Genomic DNA, 21,300 nt, shown 5'->3' with positions numbered 1-21,300 from the left:
AGGTGAGTAATATTCCATTGTTTGTATATATGACATTTTGTTTATTGCTTCCTCTGTTGATGGACATTTGGGTTGCTTCAACCTCTTGGCTCCTTTGAATACAGCTTTTATGCATATGTTGTACAGATATCTCATTGAGATCCCAATTTCAATTATTTTGGATATAAACCCAGGAAAGGAACTGCTGAGCTCTATGCATAGACAGGTTTTATGTTAGAATGTGCACATTATTCTTATGACATACTATACAGTTAGCTAATAGAGTGATTTCCCTCCCTCACCCACCCCATTCCCCCAATTCTCTTGAACATGTTAACTTCACCTCTTGGACTTTGGTCAGTTGTGTTAATAAATATTCAGCAATAAAAAATCATTAAAATTTTTTTTTGGGGGAACTTCATATTATTTTTTAAAATGTTCCCTTTTTTTTTTTTAAAAAAAAAAGTATTTTTCATCCTTGAGATCCTGGGAAAGGAATGGGTGATATGAGGTCAAATTCTTCCATTATATGTATTTGTGCAAATGTGTTTCTGTATAAGCAGGAAATAAGATAGAGCCAGTACTCAGTAGTGACAAGAAGATACTATTAAGCTATATTATCCTCAGGCTCTTCATTAATCATGATGTTAATTACTAACATAGATTCTTGGAAGGAAGTTACTTGCAGGATTCAACTCCCTTTGGTTCTTTGTTGTTATAATTCTACTAAATCATTTATTTATTCCAGACAGGCTTTTTGAGAATTATTTTAGGTTATTCATTAATATTTCATTTCCTGACTATGAGCACTATGAAAAAAAAAATATGATCCTAATCACTTTATGTCATTCATTCAGCTCTGTAATGCTATCCTTCACCTTAAACTTTGTCATGATTTCCAAACTCTCCGTCTAAATTACTAACTACTGACTTGAGGAGTCAATTATTATAGCTTGGATGTTCTATGAAATAGTTCTGTGAGTTCTGTTTATAATCCGAAGTTACTCTTGTATAGTTACTTATTTGAGCTACCATACTGCTGTGTCTCTTTACATATCATACCTTTGTCCTGAACTTATATAATGAATGTCACAGATGCATGTGCTATGTCTAACTGCAGTGAAGGACCTTCAGCATGACTTCAATGAGTCCCGCTGGAGGCACCTGCTCCACAGAGGAAGAGGTGTCCAGGGCTTTCTGCAGCACAGGTCTGGTCAGCTTTTGAGTAATTCACTTCTACCTAAATAAAGCTCCTGGTGAACCCGTATTTTCCTGGAATTGTGTCTGAATTATTTTGCTTTGTTGTTCTTGATCCTATCTGATTAAAAAGAAGTTACTTTCTATACTAGAATAATTCCACATTTCAAATGGCATCCCACCCCAATATTCCTGCCTGGGAAATCCCATCAACAGACGAGACTGGCTGGCTATAGTTCACAGGGTCGCAAAGTGTCAGACATGACTGGGCATGTATGCATATTCACTACTCTGTACCTTAGATCTCTAGTACTTATTTACTAAGAAATGCAAATTTGTATCCTTAAACAACATTTCTCCTGTTCTCCCCCCTCTCAGTCCTGGCAACCACCATATTACTCTCTGTTATTACAAGTTCAGCATTTTTAGATTTCATATACAAGTGATATCTTACAGTATTTGTCCTTCTGTGTCTTGTCAAAAAGATAAACAAAATTGAAAACCTTTAGTTGGACTAATCAAGAAAAAAAGTGACTCAAATAAATAAGATTAGAAATGAAATGGGGACATCACAACTGATACTGAAAAAATACATAGGATTCTGAGACTACCATGAATAATTATAAGCTAAGAAATTATTAATACATATATGAGAAGAGTGGAGAACTTCTTAGAAACAAAACCTACCAAGACTGAATCAGGAAGAAGTAGAAAATCTGAACACTCCTAATAAGTAAAGAAATTGAATTGGTAATCAATAACCTATCAACACACAAAAGCCCAGGACCTGATGGCTTCACTGACATATTCTATGAAATATTATAGAAAAATTCATGCCAGTTCTTAAAAAAAAAATCTTTAAAAATTAAAGAGGAATGTAGGAACATTTCCAAGCCCATCCTACAAGGTCATCATCATGATCATGATACCAGATAGATAAGGAAATTACAAGAAGATAAAACCAAGGTCAATATCCAGACTGAGTATTGATGCAAAAATTCTTAACAAATATCAACAAGCCAATTCAAGAACACATTAAACGAATTATATACTAATATCAAGTGAGATTTATTTCTGTGATGCAAGGATAAATAGAATGAAGTATGAAATAACATGATTATCTCAATAGATGTTCATAAAACATTTGACAGGGTATGACATTCTTTCATGATGAAACCCTCAACATATAGGGTATAGAAGGAAAATACCTCAGTGTAATAAAGAACATATATGACAAACCCAACGCTAACGTTATACTCAACAGTGAACACTTGAAAGCTTTTGCTCTAATCAGAAACAAAATAAGGATGCCTACTCCCACACTGATTCAATATATTAGTAGAAGCTTTAGCTAGAACAACTAGGTGAGACAAAGAAATAAAAGACATCCTAAATAGAAAGGAAGAATTAAGATTTTTATTTTTCGCAGAAGACATGATTTTTTTTGTACACAGAATCTCACAGATTCAACAACAACAACAAAAAAAACCCTGAACTAATCAACAAATTCAGTAAAGTTGCAAGATATAAAATCACTACATAGAATTCAACTTCATTACTGTGTACTAATAATGAAACACCTGAAAAAAAACTGTCCCATTTCCAATAGCATCAAAAGCAAGAAAATGACTAAAAATGAATTTAATCAGTGAAGTGAAAGATCTGTACAGTGATAACTATAAGAAGTTTTAAGAAATTGAGGAAAACACAAATAAATGGAAAGTCATCTTGTGATGTGGACCAGAAGACTAATACTGTTAAAATGTTGACATTAGCAAAAGCCAAAAGAATTACACCTTGAAATTTCATATTTAATATAAAGTTTCAATATTTCAAATAATAGTGTACTTGCCCCAAAATAGATACATAGACCATGGAACAGCATACAGCGTTCAACCACGATTCAACATGGGAGCAAGGGATACAACAATATCCATTGTGGAAATATAGGTCACTTCTTTCTTTTCTGAGAAAACTGGATAAACATATATATGTGTGTGTGTGTGTATATATATATATATATATATATATAAAGAGACCTCTATCTTATACCATCACAAAAACAACTCAAAATGAATCAATGAATTAAACATAAGACCAGATACCATAACATCCCTAAAAGACAATATAAGGATGAAACTCCTTGGCACTGATCTTGAAAATGATGTTTTCTATATGACATCAAGACAACAACAACAACAACAAAAAATCACAAGTGGGACTACATCAAGCTTAAAAGCTTCTGCACAGCCAAAGAAATAATCTACAAGATGAAAATGTGATCTACAGAATGGAAGAAAAGTTTTGTAACCACATATTGAATGAGGGGTTAAGATCCAGAATATATACACAACTCATACAGCAAAATTCAATGAAAGAATGGGCAGATGAACAAATAGACACTTTAAAAAGAAGATTTCCAAATGATCACCAGGTATAGGAGAAGATACTCAACATCAGTAATCATCAGGGAAAGTATTTCAAAATCACAATCAGATATTATCAGATATTATCTCACCCCTGTTAGAAAGTCTATAACCAAGAAGAAAAAAGTGTTGTGAGAATGTGGAGAAAAGTGAAAGCTTGTACACTCTCAGTGGGAATGTAAATTGGTTTAGCCCTTATTGAACATAAATTGAAGGATCTTAAAACAATTAAAGATACATCTATTGTATGATATGGCAATTCTACTTCCAGGTATATGGTCAAAGGAAAGAAAAACAGGACAGTGAGAGGTATATGTGCTCCCATGTTGACTGCAACATTATTCACAATTAGCTAGGGAAAAAACTTAAGTGCCCACCAATGGATGAATTATTTAAAGATGTTTCATAGATACACACAGACATACACACACACAGACAGACAGACATGCTCAGAATGGAATGTTATTCACCCACGAGAAAGAAGGAAATCCTTCCGTTTTTGACAACATGGGTGGACCTTGAAGACATTATGCTAAAATTTGTGTTTTCATTTTAATCTTTACTCTATTCCTATAATCAAACATACACTATGATATACATCCTGAACATTGTAAATCTAGTTTATGCTTTTTTAACCTTCAAGAAAACTGTAATAATATTATATTTGGTATTTTCCAAGTAAATATTTTATTACATCTGATTTGGTATAATTTAGCATTGTTTGGGCTTTCCTAGTGGCTCAGATGGTAAAGAATCTGCCTGGAGTGCAGGAAAGCAGGATTTGATCCCTGGGTCGGGAAGATCTCTTGGAAAAGGGAATGGCTACCCACTCCAGTATTCTTGCCTGGAGAATCCTGTGGACAGAGGAGCCTGGAGGACTACAGTCTATAGTGTCACAAAAAGTCAGACATGACTGAAGTGAGTTAGCAGCAGCAGCATTTAATATCAACTTTTTTAATGTTAGGAACTTTTAAGGTTTTGGAGATCAGATGAAGAAGATGAAATACTAAAGTATTTTTGAAAGTTTTAAGGCTTTTCACCAGTGCACTAGCTAAAATAAATGCCTTTTCCCAGCAATATAAATGTATATGAATGTATATATAAATATACGTTTTTGTTCCCAACCCAGAGATTTATTTAAATTTGTTTAAAGTAAACCATCCTGATTCATGTCAATATATGGCAAAACCCACTACAGTAATGTAAAGTAATTATCCTCCAATTAATATAAATTAATTAATTTAAAATAAAGAAAAAATGAGTTAATTTAATATCTCTGTGAACACTGTACTCTAGTTTTCACTCATTATTGTTTGTATCTAGCAACAATCTGTTAAATGGTCTCTTCCTACTGTTAACCATTTACAATCCAACCCAGTGACTACGTCTTGCTTTTTATTTTTACGTTATATATGACTATCTCTTTCTCAGGGCTCTTGTCATAGCTCAGTCAGTAAAGAATCTGCCTGCAATGCAGGAGACCCGGGCTCGATTCTTGGGTTGGGAAGATCCTCTGGAGAAGGAAATGGCAACCTGCTCCAGTATTCACACTTGGAGAATCCCATGGAGAGAGGAGCCTGGCAGTCTACAGTCCATGGAATTGAAAGAGTCAGACACGACTTAAAGACTAAACCACCACCACCATCTCTTTCTTTCTTAATCCTTTCAATATTCTTCCCAATGCCCCTACTAGATGTTTCAAATCTTTATAATTATCTGTTTGCAACTTACCTCATCAGCATCATCTTCTTTTTATTCAGCCTTTTCCTATCTAGACTAAACTTGGACTTTTTGGCAACTGTCATAACTACTCCACCTACCTTTCTTTCCAACTGAGCTATGAGGGAAGCCTGTATCTTCTTTCAACCCTGCCCTAATCCTTCTGTTTATCCCTGAGCATCCTTCAGATCTCATAATTTTCTATGAATCAGAGATAATTTCTATGATTCATGCTGAATATTTCTTTAACACTCTGGTCTTTGCATATTATAACATTTTTTACAATTTGATTGTGTTCTGTCATTCCAGGTGGACTGTCAGGTGGTAGAAACTGTGCCTACACCATTTGTCTATGTTCATACTCACTTCTGGAATATGCTATATACAAAATTATCCTATAATAATTATAATACAATAGTAATGTAACATATTATAGTGAGATGAGATGGTTGGATGGCATCACCAGATGATAATAAAACTATTATTTTATTTATATAAAATATATATTTTTATGTAAAAGTATAATATAACTGTTCTTTAATGAATGATGCTTCTCTATGTGTTGAATAATGAAGTTGTATTTAATTGATGTATTATTAAAGTGTCCAATGTACTCTAGGGAGTTTATTCTGTAATGATAATGAAATTCAGATAGCTGTGTTGATATAGAAATACATCACTTTCTAGGTGGAAGGTCACTTTATCCAGGTTCCCACATCTGACTACCTGTAATCAAACATTCCAAAGAAAGAATACAGAATGATTCCTATTGAAAACACAACATTCACAAAGAGCAACAAGGAGGAGTAGGTGACCTTGGGCAGGGGCTTGGCAGGCTTGCAGTGGAGGCCTCCAACAAATTCAACATTTGGGAGTAGTGGACGAGGAAATGAAAAGTCCCAGTAGGTTCGAATGAGCCACATTTCAGCTTTCCCCATTGTTTCTGATAAGGTAGTAGGTCTTCCTGAAAATAGAAAGAAAACCAACAAATGTTTGATGAAATGAGACTATTGTCATGTGTGTACATTAGATAATTTTTGTAAAACAACTTTGGATGTTGTGGCCAAAGTTGTTTTAATGTGTCTGTTGTTTGATAAATATATAACATAGCATAGTATAGGATAATAAAGTAGATCTGGAATACATCTGTTTTTACACAAGAAGAAAGAATTTCTAAAAGCTAACTGGATATTTGTACTACAAATATGTGTATAACTCTCAATGTACATGTCTTCATTTATCAAGACAGTTTATGAGATTCCTAAAGACTTTAAATTAAAAGAAGAATTTTGTAATTTGGATAGTCACTTGTAGAAGTCCTAGGTACTTCAATTTGTGGTAAGTGACTTCCTGGTATCCGATACTAGTAATGCGCTTTACCCTACCCTATAATTGAAGTGTTTGCATAATATTGGTTAGATTGAGGGTCATTTTATATTTTTATTTCACTGTTTCACTTATTTGAGGTAAATTTTTGTGAATTTATGTTTATACATACTCAACTTCCAAGGCACTAGGAAAAATAGGACTTAATGAAACCAACTAAAAACATGACTTACCTCGTTGTTTGTTGCTAAGTGGTAACTGATTCTCTCCAACTCCATGGACGATAGCCCAAAAGGCTTCTCTGTCCATGGGATTTCCCAGGCAAAAACACTGGAATGGAATGCCATTTCCTTTTCCAAGGGATCTTCCTGACCAAAGGATTGAACCTGTGTCTCCTGCATTGGCAGGTAGATTCTTTACCACTGAGCTATCAGGAAGCCCAACTTACCTAGTGCTTCACTGTAAAACTGATTCCACTTCTTCTCATTGTGTGTCTGGAAGAAAAAGTCAAAATAAAGTGTATATAACATATTTTTGATCCTCTCCATGAATGTCATGTGATCGCTTAATTCTGAAAACATAACAGGTACATAAGATGGTGGGAATGGAAGTCTTCCACTATTCTTCTCAATTATATGGCCAGGTGAGGTGTGATGACTGTACACGAATGGTATTTTAAGTAATTCAGCCAGCAGTTCACCACAGGGTCCAACGGCATCTGCAATAAGGATATCAAACCTTGATTCCTCTAGTTTTGTCATTAATTTCTTGTTGGAAACAGCGTATTTACACATAGTTATAGCAATATCAAAAAATTCCCCAAATAAACTTTTCACTGTTGAAAAATAGGACCAAAAGTAATCTTTTTCCGCATACATCCATTTCTCAAGAAAACGTTCTATAAAATTCTCATAATCACTTTTTGTTAAAGATACAGGGAAAGTCTCAAAGTTCATAGTCGATGGTTTGCTGGAATTAGTAATAGTGGAAGCTGAAGATATCAGAACAGTCACTTCATGACCCCTTGTGACAAGTTCATCCAGAATTGTCTTTATATTCAGCCAGTGACTAAATTCCACTGGCCACACCAGCACCTTTCCACAATTCCCAGTGCTAAAATAGGAAGTCAGCTGTAGCAGCAGCAGAAGTGAGAGCCTTTTCATAGACATCTTGTTCATATGTAGTACTTTTTAAATAATTACTGTAAACTTTTGCTATTGCTCAGGCTTATATCCAGAAGAAATCAACCAGAAGTTAAATTATAACTCCTATTCCTTAAAAAAATAGATTACATGAATAGTCAGCAGATGTGGAAATCCAATGAAAAGACAAAGTGCAGAGCACTTCGAGATGATACAGTGTGTTTAGTATTGATTTGTCAGTGCTGTCACCCATCTTGTACACACACATCAATTATATTTTGTGAGAAAGACTACTAGTGTAAAATAGCAAGTGTGAGACTCTTGTGTCTGCAGTCGCTGTGACACAGAGAGATAAAGTGACATCAACAAGATGGAGGGTTATGAGGTCACAACAATTGTGTCCCTCAGAGAAACAGCAAAAACAGTAAATGACCAACTGCAAACCAATGTAAATTATTTTGGGAAAGTTCTGGACTAAAATGAAAAAGCAGCAGAAATCCTGCAGTCTGCAAAGACTGAGGATGTGTGTTCTGATTTTTTGAGTGTAATGCATCAATACTAAAGATATCAATGAAATTTGACTGGTCAATTGTATAATTTATGATCACTATTGCCATATAGATTTTTTTGTCTGAACGATCTGCCTACTGATGACAGTGAGGAGTTAAAGCAAATGGAGATAACAGAGGATGAGATGGTTGGGTAGCATCACTGACTCAATGGAGATGAGCTTAAGCAAACTCTGGGAGATGGTGAAGGACAGGGAAGCCTGGTGTGCTGTGGTCCATCAGGCGATGTTATCAGGTTGATCAGCAAATACCGGAAAGCCCACCATAGGAACCTCATGGTAGATGGCCTCATAAGTGCCGTTGGTTCCACCGTGAGTTATAAAGCCGTTGGTTTTTGGATGACCTAGCATTGAGTGACTTTCAGTAAAATTGTTAATTATAATTCAGAATAAAATGTGAAATGGCCATTATAAAGCACTGTAAAAAGCAGTGTATTTTAAAGATAACAGATGGTTACATATAGGAAACTGCATTTAAATTGCTTTCAGACTCACAGCCAGAAAGTTCTGTCTGAGGAGAGATAAGTGAAGACTTCATGAAAGAAGTGCTTTGTCACTTGAACTTCACAAGTGAATTCAAGATTGGCAGATGAACAACTTAAAGAACACTCTGGGTAAAAGAAACCACATATGCATAAAAAAGGGGGCATTCAGAAATATACTCTATAAAGATTAAGGAAGTCATTTAATCTGATGAGAACGGTGTCAAGGTCACAGAAAGGGTAATTGTAGTGGCAGTAGAACCAAAGAAAGGAGAATCTTCATTTTATTAAGAAATATGCTACCAGTTCATGAAAATGATTGTGGATTTTTTTTTTTTTTTTTGTAGAAAATGGAGAGTCACTGGTAATAAATAAGAAGCTGTTATTTATCAATAGCATTTAAAATACTCCTACACAGGAGAACCAATAGGTGTAAGGAAAGAATTCAGAGGTAGAATAATAACTCATTAAGCTATTCACTGTTAGAAGCAATTACAGGCAAAATAAAGATATTTAATTCTGGGCATAAGGGACATGACCAGGTAGAATACAGTGCCAACTATGATATATTTTCCTTCTCCCCTCTATTGTTGGGAGTAAAAACACAGAGGTAAAGTTTTCTTTCTGAATGTTTTAATAATAAACAGTTGATAAGTTTGTTTCTTATTGAAGTACTATCATTCTGCTCAGCTGTTAATCATGTTTTAGGATTTATTCTGCCAATATTTACCAAGAAGTTCATTCTGGGTTATACAGACGAGTGTTGGGTCCTAAAGTGTCTGGTTTTTTGCCATCATATCTCCATAGAACCTGTTAGGGTAAGAAAAATACCTTATACTTGAGTTTAAAGTTATAGCATTAGAACTCAAGAGGTTGAAAGATAACTAATTAAATGTCTTTCGTATGGCTTGTAAGGAAAAAATGATGCGTGATCTTAAGCAAGGATAACTACTAACACACTGACATCAAGAGGAATACTTACATTTTACATACTTATTACTATATTCAATCATCTATGGAATATAATCATGACTATTCACACATGATTGCATAGACAGATGATGTTTTCATTGTCAAATTCAGATATTTAAAACGTTATTACATGGTCTTTATTCTAAAGCAAAATGACATTGGGAAATTTCTAATAACTGACATACTTTCTTTCTTTATTTTATTTTTTTCTAATTTTCTTAACTTTTATACCCCTTAAATCCTCAACCCTCAGACATTTAAAGATGTCATTGACAAAAATTCAGAATTCACAAGTCTTACAAAATTTAAGTTTATTATCTATTTTATAATTTTGTTTTTTATACTAGTCCTAAATTTCAAAATTGATATTTACTGGCTTCTGTTATAGAAGAGAGTTATACATCCATTCATTAATATATATTTTGATATACATCTTTTACATCTTTTGATATACAAGATAAATACATGTGTAATCAGCCACTGTTTCCAAATTGGGAAAGGAGTACATCACGGCTGTATATTGTCACCCTGCTTATTTAACATATATGCAGAGTTATTGCCAGGATAAATATCAATTACCTCAGATATGCAGATGACACCTCCCTTATGGCAGAAAGTGAGGAAGAACTCAAGAGCTTCTTGATGAAAGTGAAAGAGATGAGTGAAAAACTTGGCTTAAAATTCAACATTCAAAAAACTAAAATCATGGCATCCAGTCCCATCACTTGGAAACAGGGAGAGACGTTACATTTTTGGGCTCCAAAATCACTGCAGATGGTGATAACAGCCATGAAATTAAAAGACATTTGCTCCTTGAAAGAAAAACTATGACCAACTTAGACAGCATATCAAAAAGCAGAGACATGGTATATACCGTGTTCATGGATTGGAAGAATCAATATTGTGAAAATGAGTATATTACCTAAAGCAATCTATAGATTCAGTGCAATCCCTATCAAACTACCAACGTTATTCTTCGCAGAACTAGAATAAATAATTTCACAATTTGTATGGAAACACAAAAATCCTCGGATAGCCAAAGCAATCTTGAGAAAGCAGAATGGAACTGGAGGAATCAACCTGCCTGACTTCAGGCTCTACTACAAAGCCACAGTATTCAAGAAAGTATGGTACTGGCTCAAAGACAGAAATATAAATCAATGGAACAGAGTAGAAAGCCCAGAGATAAATCCACATACCGATGGACACCTTATCTTCTACAAAGGAGGCAAGAATATACAAAGAAGAAAAGACAACCTCTTTAACAAGTGGTGCTGGGAAAACTGGTCAACCACTTGTAAAAGAATGAAACTAGAACACTTTCTAACACGATGCACAAAAATAAACTCAAAATGGATTAAAGATCTAAATGTAAGACCAGAAACTATAAAACTCCTAGAGGAGAACATAGGCAAAACACTCTCAGACATAAATCACAGCAAGATTCTCTATGACCCACCTCCCAGAATATTGGAAATAAAAGCAAAAATAAAAAAATGGGACTTAGCTAAACTTGAAAGCTTTTGCACAGCAAAGGAAACTATAAACAAGGTGAAAAGACAGCCTTCAGAATGGGAAAAAATAATAGCAAATGAAGCAACAGACAAAGAATTAATCTCAAAAATATACAAGCAACTCCTGCAGCGCAATTCTGGAAAAATACACGATCCAATCAAAAAATGGGACAAAGAACTAAACAGACATTTCTCCAAAGAAGACATACATATGGCTAACAAACACTTGAATAGATGCTCAACATCACTCATTATTAGAGAAATGCAAATCAAAACCACAATGAGGTACCATCTCACTCTAGTCAGAATAGCTGCTATTCAAAAGTCTACAACAATAAATGCTGGAGAGGGTGTGGAGAAAAGGGAAGCCTCTTACACTGTTGGTGGGAATGTAAACTAGTACAGCCACTATGGAGAACAGTGTGGAGATTCCTTAAAGAAACTGGAAATAGGACTGCCATATGACCCAGCAATCCCACCCCTGGGCATACACACCGAGGAAACCAGAACCAAAAGAGACACGTGTACCCCCAATGTTCATCACAGCACTGTTTATAATAGCCAGGACATGGAAGCAACCTAGATGCCCATTAATGGATGACTGGATAAGAAAGTTGTGGTATATATACAAAACGGAATATTCCTCAGCCATTAAAAAGGATACATTTGAATCAGTTCTAATGAGCTGGATGAAACTGGAGCCCATTCTACAGAGTGGAGTAAATCAGAAAGGAAAACACCAATACAGTATACTAACATATACATATGGAATTTAGAAAGATGGTAATGTTAACCCTATATGCAAGACAGAAAAAGAGACACAGATATATAGAACAGACTTTTGGGACTCTGTGGGAGAAGGCGAGGGTTGGATGATCTGAGAGAATAGCATTGAAACATGTATATTATCAATTGTGAAACAGATCACCAGTCCAGGTTTGATGCATGAACAAGTGCTCAGGGCTGGTACACTAGGATGACCCAGAGGGATGGGATGGGGAGGGAGGTGGGAGGGGGATTCGGGATGGGGAACACATGTATATCCATGGCTGATTCATATCAATGTATGGCAAAAACCTCTACAATATTGTAAAGTAATTAGCTTCCAACTAATATAAATAAATGAAAAAGAAATAAAATAAAAAGCAGGGACATTACTTTGCTGACAAAAGTCCATTTAGTCAAAGCTATGGTTTTTCCAGTAGTCATGTATAGATGTGAGAGTTGAACTATGAAGAAAGCTGAACACCAAAGAACTGATGCTTTTGAACTGTGGTGTTGGAGAAGACTCTTGAGAGTCCCTTGGATTGCAAGGAGATCAAACCAGTCAATCCTAAAGGAAACCAGTCCTGAATATTCATTGGAAGGACTGATGTTGAAGCTGAAACTCCAATACTTTGGCCACCTGATGTGAAGAACTGGCTCATTGGAAAAGACCCTTATGCTGTTGATGCAATGATTGAAGGCAGGAAGAGAAGGGGACAGCAGAAGATGAGATGGCTAGATGGCATCACTGACTTGATGGACATGAGTTTGAGCAAGCTCTGGGAGTTGATGATGGAGAAGGACGCCTGGCATGCTGCAGTCCATGGAGTCACAAAGAGTCAGACATGACTGAGTGACTGAACTGAACTGAGCTGAATCAGCCACTTAAGAGAAATCAATCTTATTTATAAGTTATTAGTAATAAGTTAACTAAGGCTACTTGAAAAGTATAGCTTCTTAGATTAAAAATTGCAAAGCATTACTTACAAGAAAAAAATGATTAGTAATTTTTGATATGAATCAATAGTGTTTCAACTTTCCTAGTTTGGAAATAGTTTACATTTAAAAGGAAGACTTTTTTTTTTTGTGATTTATAAGTATCAATAACGCTGTTGAAAAAGTTCCACCTTTGTGATAATAAAATTGATTGAGCTGACCATGAACTCATTAACAATGAACCACAGAGGAGTGACAGTGGCAATCATGTAGTTCCTATACCCAGTACAAAAGTAAGGTATGGATTTTGGAATTCCCAATCAATTCTCATACATTGGATTATAATTTACAGTGTTTAACCTCTATTTGCTCTGGGAGTGTAAGGTAATTCTATCAGCAAAGAAACAACATAGGTTATTAGGAGAAGATTACAATATCAGATAGCAAATTATAAAAGTGTTTCAAAATATCCAAAGACTCCAGGGGAATTTTATGTATTAGAAAATAAGGTAACAATCTATTTGGTGGAGAAAGAGACTGCTGAATCTTTTCCATGCCAGTTTCCTTATGCTTGATTCCTTCTTACAGTCCCTCTCCCTCCTCAAGCAGGAGGAGCAATGTGACAGGTTAAAAGCAGAGTCCATTAAAGGCCAGACCTTACAATGCACAGGGTTTGCTTAAGGGCAGGACCCATTCTTCTCTTTGATCTTCCTGATTCAGACTTTGGCAGGACCAAGTCACCAGGGAGGCTGATGTTTCTCTTTCTCTAAGTCACTGTGTCTGGATGGGATCTGGAGGTCTCCTGGGGAGCCCTGACCATCCTTTCTCTGAAGAGCACCCTGCAAAGCACACTGATAGGGCTACTTTAAAATTTAGGGGAAATGAAAGGGGCCAGGATTATCTAGCAAGCACAATCTGCATGATGCATTCCAGACTTTTATCACTATTGCATAATGTCCTTGTGCTACTGCACTTGCTGTTAAAATTTAACTCTTGAGAATATTTGTATGTTTACTGTGTCCTCAAGAGTCCTTCAATGAGAAGGAACAAATGACAAAGCAGAATTTGATGGTTTATCTTCCTGCCCACAATCCCATTATAATATGAAAATTCATACTGTTTCTCTTAAATATTTTCCATTTTGATAATGTTAATCCAAAGTTTTGTTGATAAAAGATACTCTAAACTACTGTAGCACTTGTCATATATATTTTGGTTTTTATAAATATTTCAGATAAGCTGTATACTGTCACCAGCTTATTTAGCTTATATGCAGAGTACATCAGGAGAAACACTGGGCTGGAAGAAGCACAAGCTGGAATCAAGATTCCCAGGAGAAATATCAGTAACCTCAGATATGCAGATGACACCACCATTATGGAAGAAAGTGAAGAGGAACTAAAAAGCCCTCTGATGAAAGTGAAAGAGGAGAGTGAAAAAGTTGGCTTTAAGCTCAACATTCAGAAGACTAAGATCATGGCATCTGGCCCCATCACTTCATGGCAGATAGATGGGGAAACAGTGGAAACAGTGGCTGGCTTTATTTTGGGGGGTTCCAAAGTCACTGCAGATGGTGGTTGCAGCCATGAAATTAAAAGCTGCTTTCTCCTTGCAAGGAAATTTATGACCAGCCTGGACAGAATATTAAAAAGCAAATACATTACTTGGGCAACAAATGTCAATCTAGTCAAGGCTATGGTTTTTCCAGTGCTTGTGTATGTATGTGAGAGTTGGAATGTGAAGAAAGCTGAGTGCTGAATAATCGAGGCTTTTGAAGTGTGGTGTTGGAGAAGACTCTTGAGAGTTCCTTGGACTGCAAGGAGATTCAACCAGTCCATCCTAAAGGAGACCAGTCCTGGGTATTCATTGATAGGACAGATGCTGAGGCTGAAACTCCAGTACTTTGGGCACCTCATGAGAAGAGTTGACTCATTGGAAAAGACCCTGATGCTGAGAGGGATTCGGGGCAGGAGGAGAAGGGAACAACAGAGGATGAGATGGCTGAGTGGCATCACCTACTCGATGGACATGAGCTTGGGTGAAGTCCGGGAGTTGGTGATTGATAGGGAGGCCTGGCGTGCTGCGATTCATGGGGTTGCAAAGAGTCGGACACGACTGAGCGACTGAACTGAACTGAGATAAGTTGGAGCTATCATAGTAGTTTACCTTTCTTGCAGAAATTGTAATCACACCTTTTATATTATTTAAGCGTTTCATTAAATATTTTTTCACTATTAGATTACTTTACTTACCTTTTGTGAAATCTGGGCATGTTTGCTTCCTGTTGAAGTACTATCACTCTGCTCAGCTGTTAATCATGTTTTTAACATTTGTTTTGCCAATATTTGCCAAGAAGGTAATTCTGGGGTTTCAGTGATACAGATGAGTATTGGCTCCTAAGGTGTCAGTTTTTTGCCATCGTATCTCCATAGAGCCTGTTAGGGTACCACAAATACCTTACGCAATGAGTTTAAAGTTATAGCATTAGAATTCAAAAGAGATTAAAAAATAACGAGTTAAATGTCTTCCATATGGCATGTAAGGAAGAAAGGATTAATGATCTTAAGCAATGATAACTACTAATGCATTGACATTAGTAGGAATACCTACATTTTACATACTTATTACTATATTCAATCAGCTATGGAGTATAATCATGACCATTCACACATAATGGCATAGACAAATGATGGTTTATTGCCAAATTCAGATATTTTAAAAAGTTTCTAGATGGTCATTATTCCAAAGCAAAAAGACAGTGGGAAATTTCTAATAACTGACATACTTTATTTTTTTCTAATTTTCTTTAATTATATATCCCTTAAACCTTCAGCCCTCAGAGTTTTGTAGAGATCACTGACAAAAATTCAGAATTCACAAGTTTTACAAAGCTTCAGTTTATTATATATTTTACACAAGTCCTAATTTTCAAAATTGATATTTACTGTCTTATGTTTTAGAAGAGAGCTATATATATCCACTCATTAATATATATATTTTGATATGCATCTTTTGATATACAAGGAAAATACATGTGTAATCAGCCACTGTTTCCAAATCAGGAAAGGTGTACGGCAAGGCTGTATATTGTCACCCTGCTTATTTAACTTATATGCAGAGTACATCATGCAAAATGCCAGGCTGAATGAAGCACAAGCTGGAATCAAGATTGCCAGGAGAAATATCAACAACCTCAAATATGCAGATGACACCTCCCTTATGACAGAAAGTGAAGAAGAACCAAAAAGCCTCTTGATGAGTGAAAGAGGTCAGTGAAAATTTGGCTTAAAAATCAACACTCAGAAAACTAAGATCATGTCATCCGGTTCCATCACTTCATGGCAAATAGATGGGGAAACAACGGAAACAAGGAGAGACTTTCCTTCTTTGGTCTCCAAAATCACTGCAGATGGTGACTGAAGCCATGAAATTAAAAGACACTTGCTCCTTGGGAGAAAAGCTATGACCAACCTAGACAGCATATTAAAAAGCAGAGATGTTACTCTGCCAACAAAGGTCTATCTAGTCAAAGCTATTGCTTTTAGTAGTCATGATTGGATGTGAGAGTTGGACTGTAAGAAAGCTGAACACCAAAGAATTGATGCTTTTGAACTGTGGTGTTGGAGAAGAATCTTGAGAGTCCCTTGGACTGCAAGGAGATTCAACCAGTCCATCCTAAAGGAAATCAGTCCTGGGTGTTCATTGGAAGGACTGAAGTTGAAGCCGAAACTCCAATACTTTGGCCCCCTGATGTGAAGAACTGATTCATTGGAAAAGAATCTCATGCTAGAAACGATTGAAGACAGAAGAAGGGGATGGCAGAGGATGAGATGGTTAGATGGCATCACCGACTTGATGGACATGAATTTGAGCCAGCTCTGGGAGTTGGTGATGGAGAAGGAGCCTGGCATGCTGCAGTCATGGGGTCACAAAGAGTCAGACATGACTGAGCAACTGAACTGAACTGAACTGAACTGAATCAGCCACTTAGGAGAAATAAATTTTATATATAACTTATTAGTAATAAATTAATAAAGGCTACCTGAAAAGTATGAGCTTCCCTGGTGGCTCAGAGGTTAAAGCGTTTGCCTCCAATGTGGGAGACCTGGGCTCGATCCCTGGGTTGGGAAAATCCCCTGGAGAAGGAAATGGTAACCCACTCCAGTATTCTTGCCTGGAGAATCCCATGGACAGAGGAGCCTGGTTGGCTACAGTCCACGGTGTTGCAAAGAGTCAGACATGACTGAGTGGCTTCACTTCACTTCACTTCACCTGAAAAGTATAGCTTCTTAGATTACAAATTGTAAAGCATTACCTACAAGAAAAAAACAATTAGTAATTTTTGATATGAATCAATAGTGTTTCAACTTTCCTAGTTTGGATATAGTTCACATTTATAAAGGAAGACTTTTTTTTTTTTTTTTTTTGCAATTTATAAGTGTCAATAAGGCTGTTGAGAAAGCTCCACCTTTGTGATAATAAAATTGATTGAGCTGACCATGAACTCATTAACAATGAACCACAGAGGAGTGACAGTGGCAATCATGTAGTTCCTATACCCAGTACAAAAGTAAGGTATGGATTTTGGAATTCCCAATCAATTCTCATACATTGGATTATAATTTACAGTGTTTAACCTCTATTTGCTCTGGGAGTGTAAGGTAATTCTATCAGCAAAGAAACAACATAGGTTATTAGGAGAAGATTACAATATCAGATAGCAAATTATAAAAGTGTTTCAAAATATCCAAAGACTCCAGGGGAATTTTATGTATTAGAAAATAAGGTAACAATCTATTTGGTGGAGAAAGAGACTGCTGAATCTTTTCCATGCCAGTTTCCTTATGCTTGATTCCTTCTTACAGTCCCTCTCCCTCCTCAAGCAGGAGGAGCAATGTGACAGGTTAAAAGCAGAGTCCATTAAAGGCCAGACCTTACAATGCACAGGGTTTGCTTAAGGGCAGGACCCATTCTTCTCTTTGATCTTCCTGATTCAGACTTTGGCAGGACCAAGTCACCAGGGAGGCTGATGTTTCTCTTTCTCTAAGTCACTGTGTCTGGATGGGATCTGGAGGTCTCCTGGGGAGCCCTGACCATCCTTTCTCTGAAGAGCACCCTGCAAAGCACACTGATAGGGCTACTTTAAAATTTAGGGGAAATGAAAGGGGCCAGGATTATCTAGCAAGCACAATCTGCATGATGCATTCCAGACTTTTATCACTATTGCATAATGTCCTTGTGCTACTGCACTTGCTGTTAAAATTTAACTCTTGAGAACATTTGTATGTTTACTGTGTCCTCAAGAGTCCTTCAATGAGAAGGAACAAATGACAAAGCAGAATTTGATGGTTTATCTTCCTGCCCACAATCCCATTATAATATGAAAATTCATACTGTTTCTCTTAAATATTTTCCATTTTGATAATGTTAATCCAAAGTATTGTTAGTAAAAGATACTCTAAACTACTGTCAGTCAGTCAGTGTTGCGGTCCAGTTCAGTTCAGTTCGGTTCAGTCTCTCAGTCGTGTCTCTCTCAGTCTCTCAGTCATTGGAACCCCATGAATTGCAGCTCGCCAGTTGGTCCATCACCAACTCCCAGAGTTTACCCAAAGTCATGTCCATTGAGTCTTTGATGCCATCCAGCCATCTCATCCTCTGTCATCCCCTTCTCCTCCTGCCCCCAATCCCTCCCAGCATCATGGTCTTTTCCGATGAGTCTATTCTTCGCATGAGGTGGCCAAAGTATTGGGGTTTCAGCCTCAGCATCAGTCCTTCCAATGAACACTCAGGACTGATCTCCTTTAAGATGGATTGATTGGATCTCCTTGCACTCCAGGGGACTCTCAAGAGTCTTCATCAACACCCCAGTTCAAAAGGATCAGTTCTTCGGTGCTCAGCTTTCTTCACATTCCAACTCTCACATCCATACATGACCCCTGGAAAAAACATAGCCTCGATTAGATGGACCTTTGTTGGCAAAGTAACATCTCTGCTTTTTAATATGATATCTAGGTTGGTCATAACTTTCCTTCCAAGGAGTAGGTGTCTTTTAATGACCATCTACAGTGATTTTGGAGCCCCCCAAAATAAAGTCAGCCACTGTTTCCACTGTTTCCCCATCTATTTCCCATGAAGTGATGGGACTGGATGCCATGATCTTAGTCCTCTGAATGTTGAGCTCTAAGCCAACTTTTTCACTCTCCTCTTTCACTTTCATCTTTAGTTCTTCTTCAGCTTCTGCTATAAGGGTGGTGTCATCTGCATATCTGAGGTTATTGGTATTTCTCCCAGCAATCTTGATTCCAGTTTGTGCTTCATTCAGCCCAGCGTTTCTCATGATGTACTCCTCTTATAAGTTATATAAGCAGGGTGACAATATACAGCCTTGACGTACTCCTTTTCCTATTTGGAACCAGTCTGTTGTTCCATGTCCAGTTCTAACTGTTGCTTTTTGACCTGCATACAAGTTTCTTAAGAGGCAGGTCAGGTGGTCTGGTATTCCCATCTGTTGAAGAATTTCCCGTAGTTTATTGTGATCCACACAGTCAAAGGCCTTGGCATAGTCAATAAAGCAGAAATAGATGTTTTTCTGGAACTCTCTTGCTTTTTAATGATCCAGCAGGTGTTGGCAATTTGATCTCTGGTCCCTTTGCCTTTTCTAAAACCACCTTGAACATCCGGAAGTTATTGGATATTCAATGCATTCTAAAGATCGTTTCCTCTGTGGTGTACAAATTTACATTTATTTACACAACATATGTTTAATTTTATTTCCAAAGACGAGTCTCATGCTTATTTTTTTTAGAATTTCTCAAACTTTTTATTTGTTTGGTAATGTGACATGGAGAGTATTTAACAATATTGCCCATAATTACCTGTTTTCTTTCATGGCTGTATAACTCATACCTATGTTGTAGATGAATGTGTTCACAAATTGATAGCCATTTAAGTGCTAGTGGGAATATTCATGTGCAAGTAATTATGAACATGTGCAAGTCTTTCTGCATGACAGATAATATAAAACAATGTGCATAAATTTTATTTAAATGGTATTTCCACATTATACTCCCTTAAAATTAGTCCTACCAGTTTACTTTTTCGACAGATTATTTGTAGGAGTATTACTTGTTGACAATTTCAATTTCCCAGAGTTTCCATGTCACCTTTTATATATCATTGGCCATTTCACTTCTGTGAATTTGCTGTTCATACTTTTCATTTATTTTCATATTGGACTGCTAGACTTTTCATTGGAGATTTGTAGTCTTTCTTATTGCACAGTGACTACCAACCCTTTGTCTATTAAAAGTGCCACCACGTAGATTTGAGGAAAACTGCGTAATCCTATACGTTTGATTTAAAAACATTTTCTACTATGGAAACATATGGTTCTACCTTCTTACTTTTCTGTTAGTTCTACTTTTCTTCAAGTATATGCCAATTACCTAGGTGTGTTCTATATGGTAAAATTTCCTATAATTCCCTGAACATCAATGTTTATTTTTTAAAATAAATTATGCCTAAGGCTGATGAATGTTTTTTATATGTTGTGGATGATGATCCCGTTGACCAACAAGACAAGACTCATTCCATCACCTGGATATTTTGATTATAAACTGATTTCCCGATGTATAGTTTTCATCAGTACCTTCAGATTGTTTCATCTGATTCACCAGTTTTTTACAAAATTTACGTGATTTTTGTATTGTGCTCATTGTTTCTGATTATTTCAGTCATAGTGGACCTAGGTTTAAAGAAAATAATGTCTATAATATTTTCTGTCATGATAAAGGATTGAATGTTCACATGTAAGTGTTATGAGAAGGATGACCAGTAGCTTCCTGAGGAAAGAGACAAAAGAATGATAAATGCTGATCTAAAGTGTGGTTATGGTATAACATAATGTGAAAGTGAAAGTTGCTCAGTCATGTCCAACTCTTTTAGACCCCATGGACTGTAGCCTACCAGGCTCCTCTGTCCATGGAATTCTCCAGGCCAGAGTACTGGCCTGCTGGTAGCTGTTTCCTTCTCCAGGGGATCTTCCCATCGTGGTATCGAACCCAGGTCTCCCTTGTTGCAGGCGGATTCTTTGCCATCTGAGCCACCAGGGGAGCCCAAGAATACTGGAGTGGGTAGCCTATCCCTTCTCCAGGGGAATCTTCTCAATCCAGGAATCAAACTGGGACCTCCTGCATTGCAGGTGGTTTCTTTACCAGCTGAGCTACCAGGGAAGCCCATATTATAATATAATAGCAAATAATTCAGTCTATGTTC

The 21,300-nt window shown here is 36.5% G+C and overlaps 1 protein-coding gene across 4 annotated transcripts in view; it reads right to left on the bottom strand.

Annotated features, from left to right (window-relative positions):
* Nucleotides 1-14,124, bottom strand: part of LOC122696516 (UDP-glucuronosyltransferase 2B18-like) — a 33,867-nt gene extending 19,743 nt beyond the window's left edge. The window contains exons 1-3 of one of the 4 annotated variants that reach the window (XM_043906589.1): nucleotides 13,688-14,124; nucleotides 7,096-7,141; nucleotides 6,137-6,285 (exon numbers count right to left, since the gene is read on the bottom strand). In XM_043906589.1, coding sequence (XP_043762524.1) covers nucleotides 6,137-6,285; nucleotides 7,096-7,141; nucleotides 13,688-13,720 — 228 coding nt within the window. In that variant the 5' untranslated portion in view covers nucleotides 13,721-14,124. Of the gene's footprint in view, nucleotides 1-6,136; nucleotides 6,286-7,095; nucleotides 7,836-9,569; nucleotides 9,597-13,682 lie in introns of those variants that run through there. The other 3 variants (XM_043906591.1, XM_043906590.1, XM_043906588.1) reach the window with 3 other exon arrangements.
* Nucleotides 14,125-21,300: the final 7,176 nt, after the last annotated feature.

Source organism: Cervus elaphus, chromosome 6 (genome assembly GCF_910594005.1).
Source record: "Cervus elaphus chromosome 6, mCerEla1.1, whole genome shotgun sequence".
Lineage (NCBI taxonomy): Eukaryota > Metazoa > Chordata > Mammalia > Artiodactyla > Cervidae > Cervus > Cervus elaphus.
This window is presented reverse-complemented; position numbering and strand designations above follow the sequence as displayed.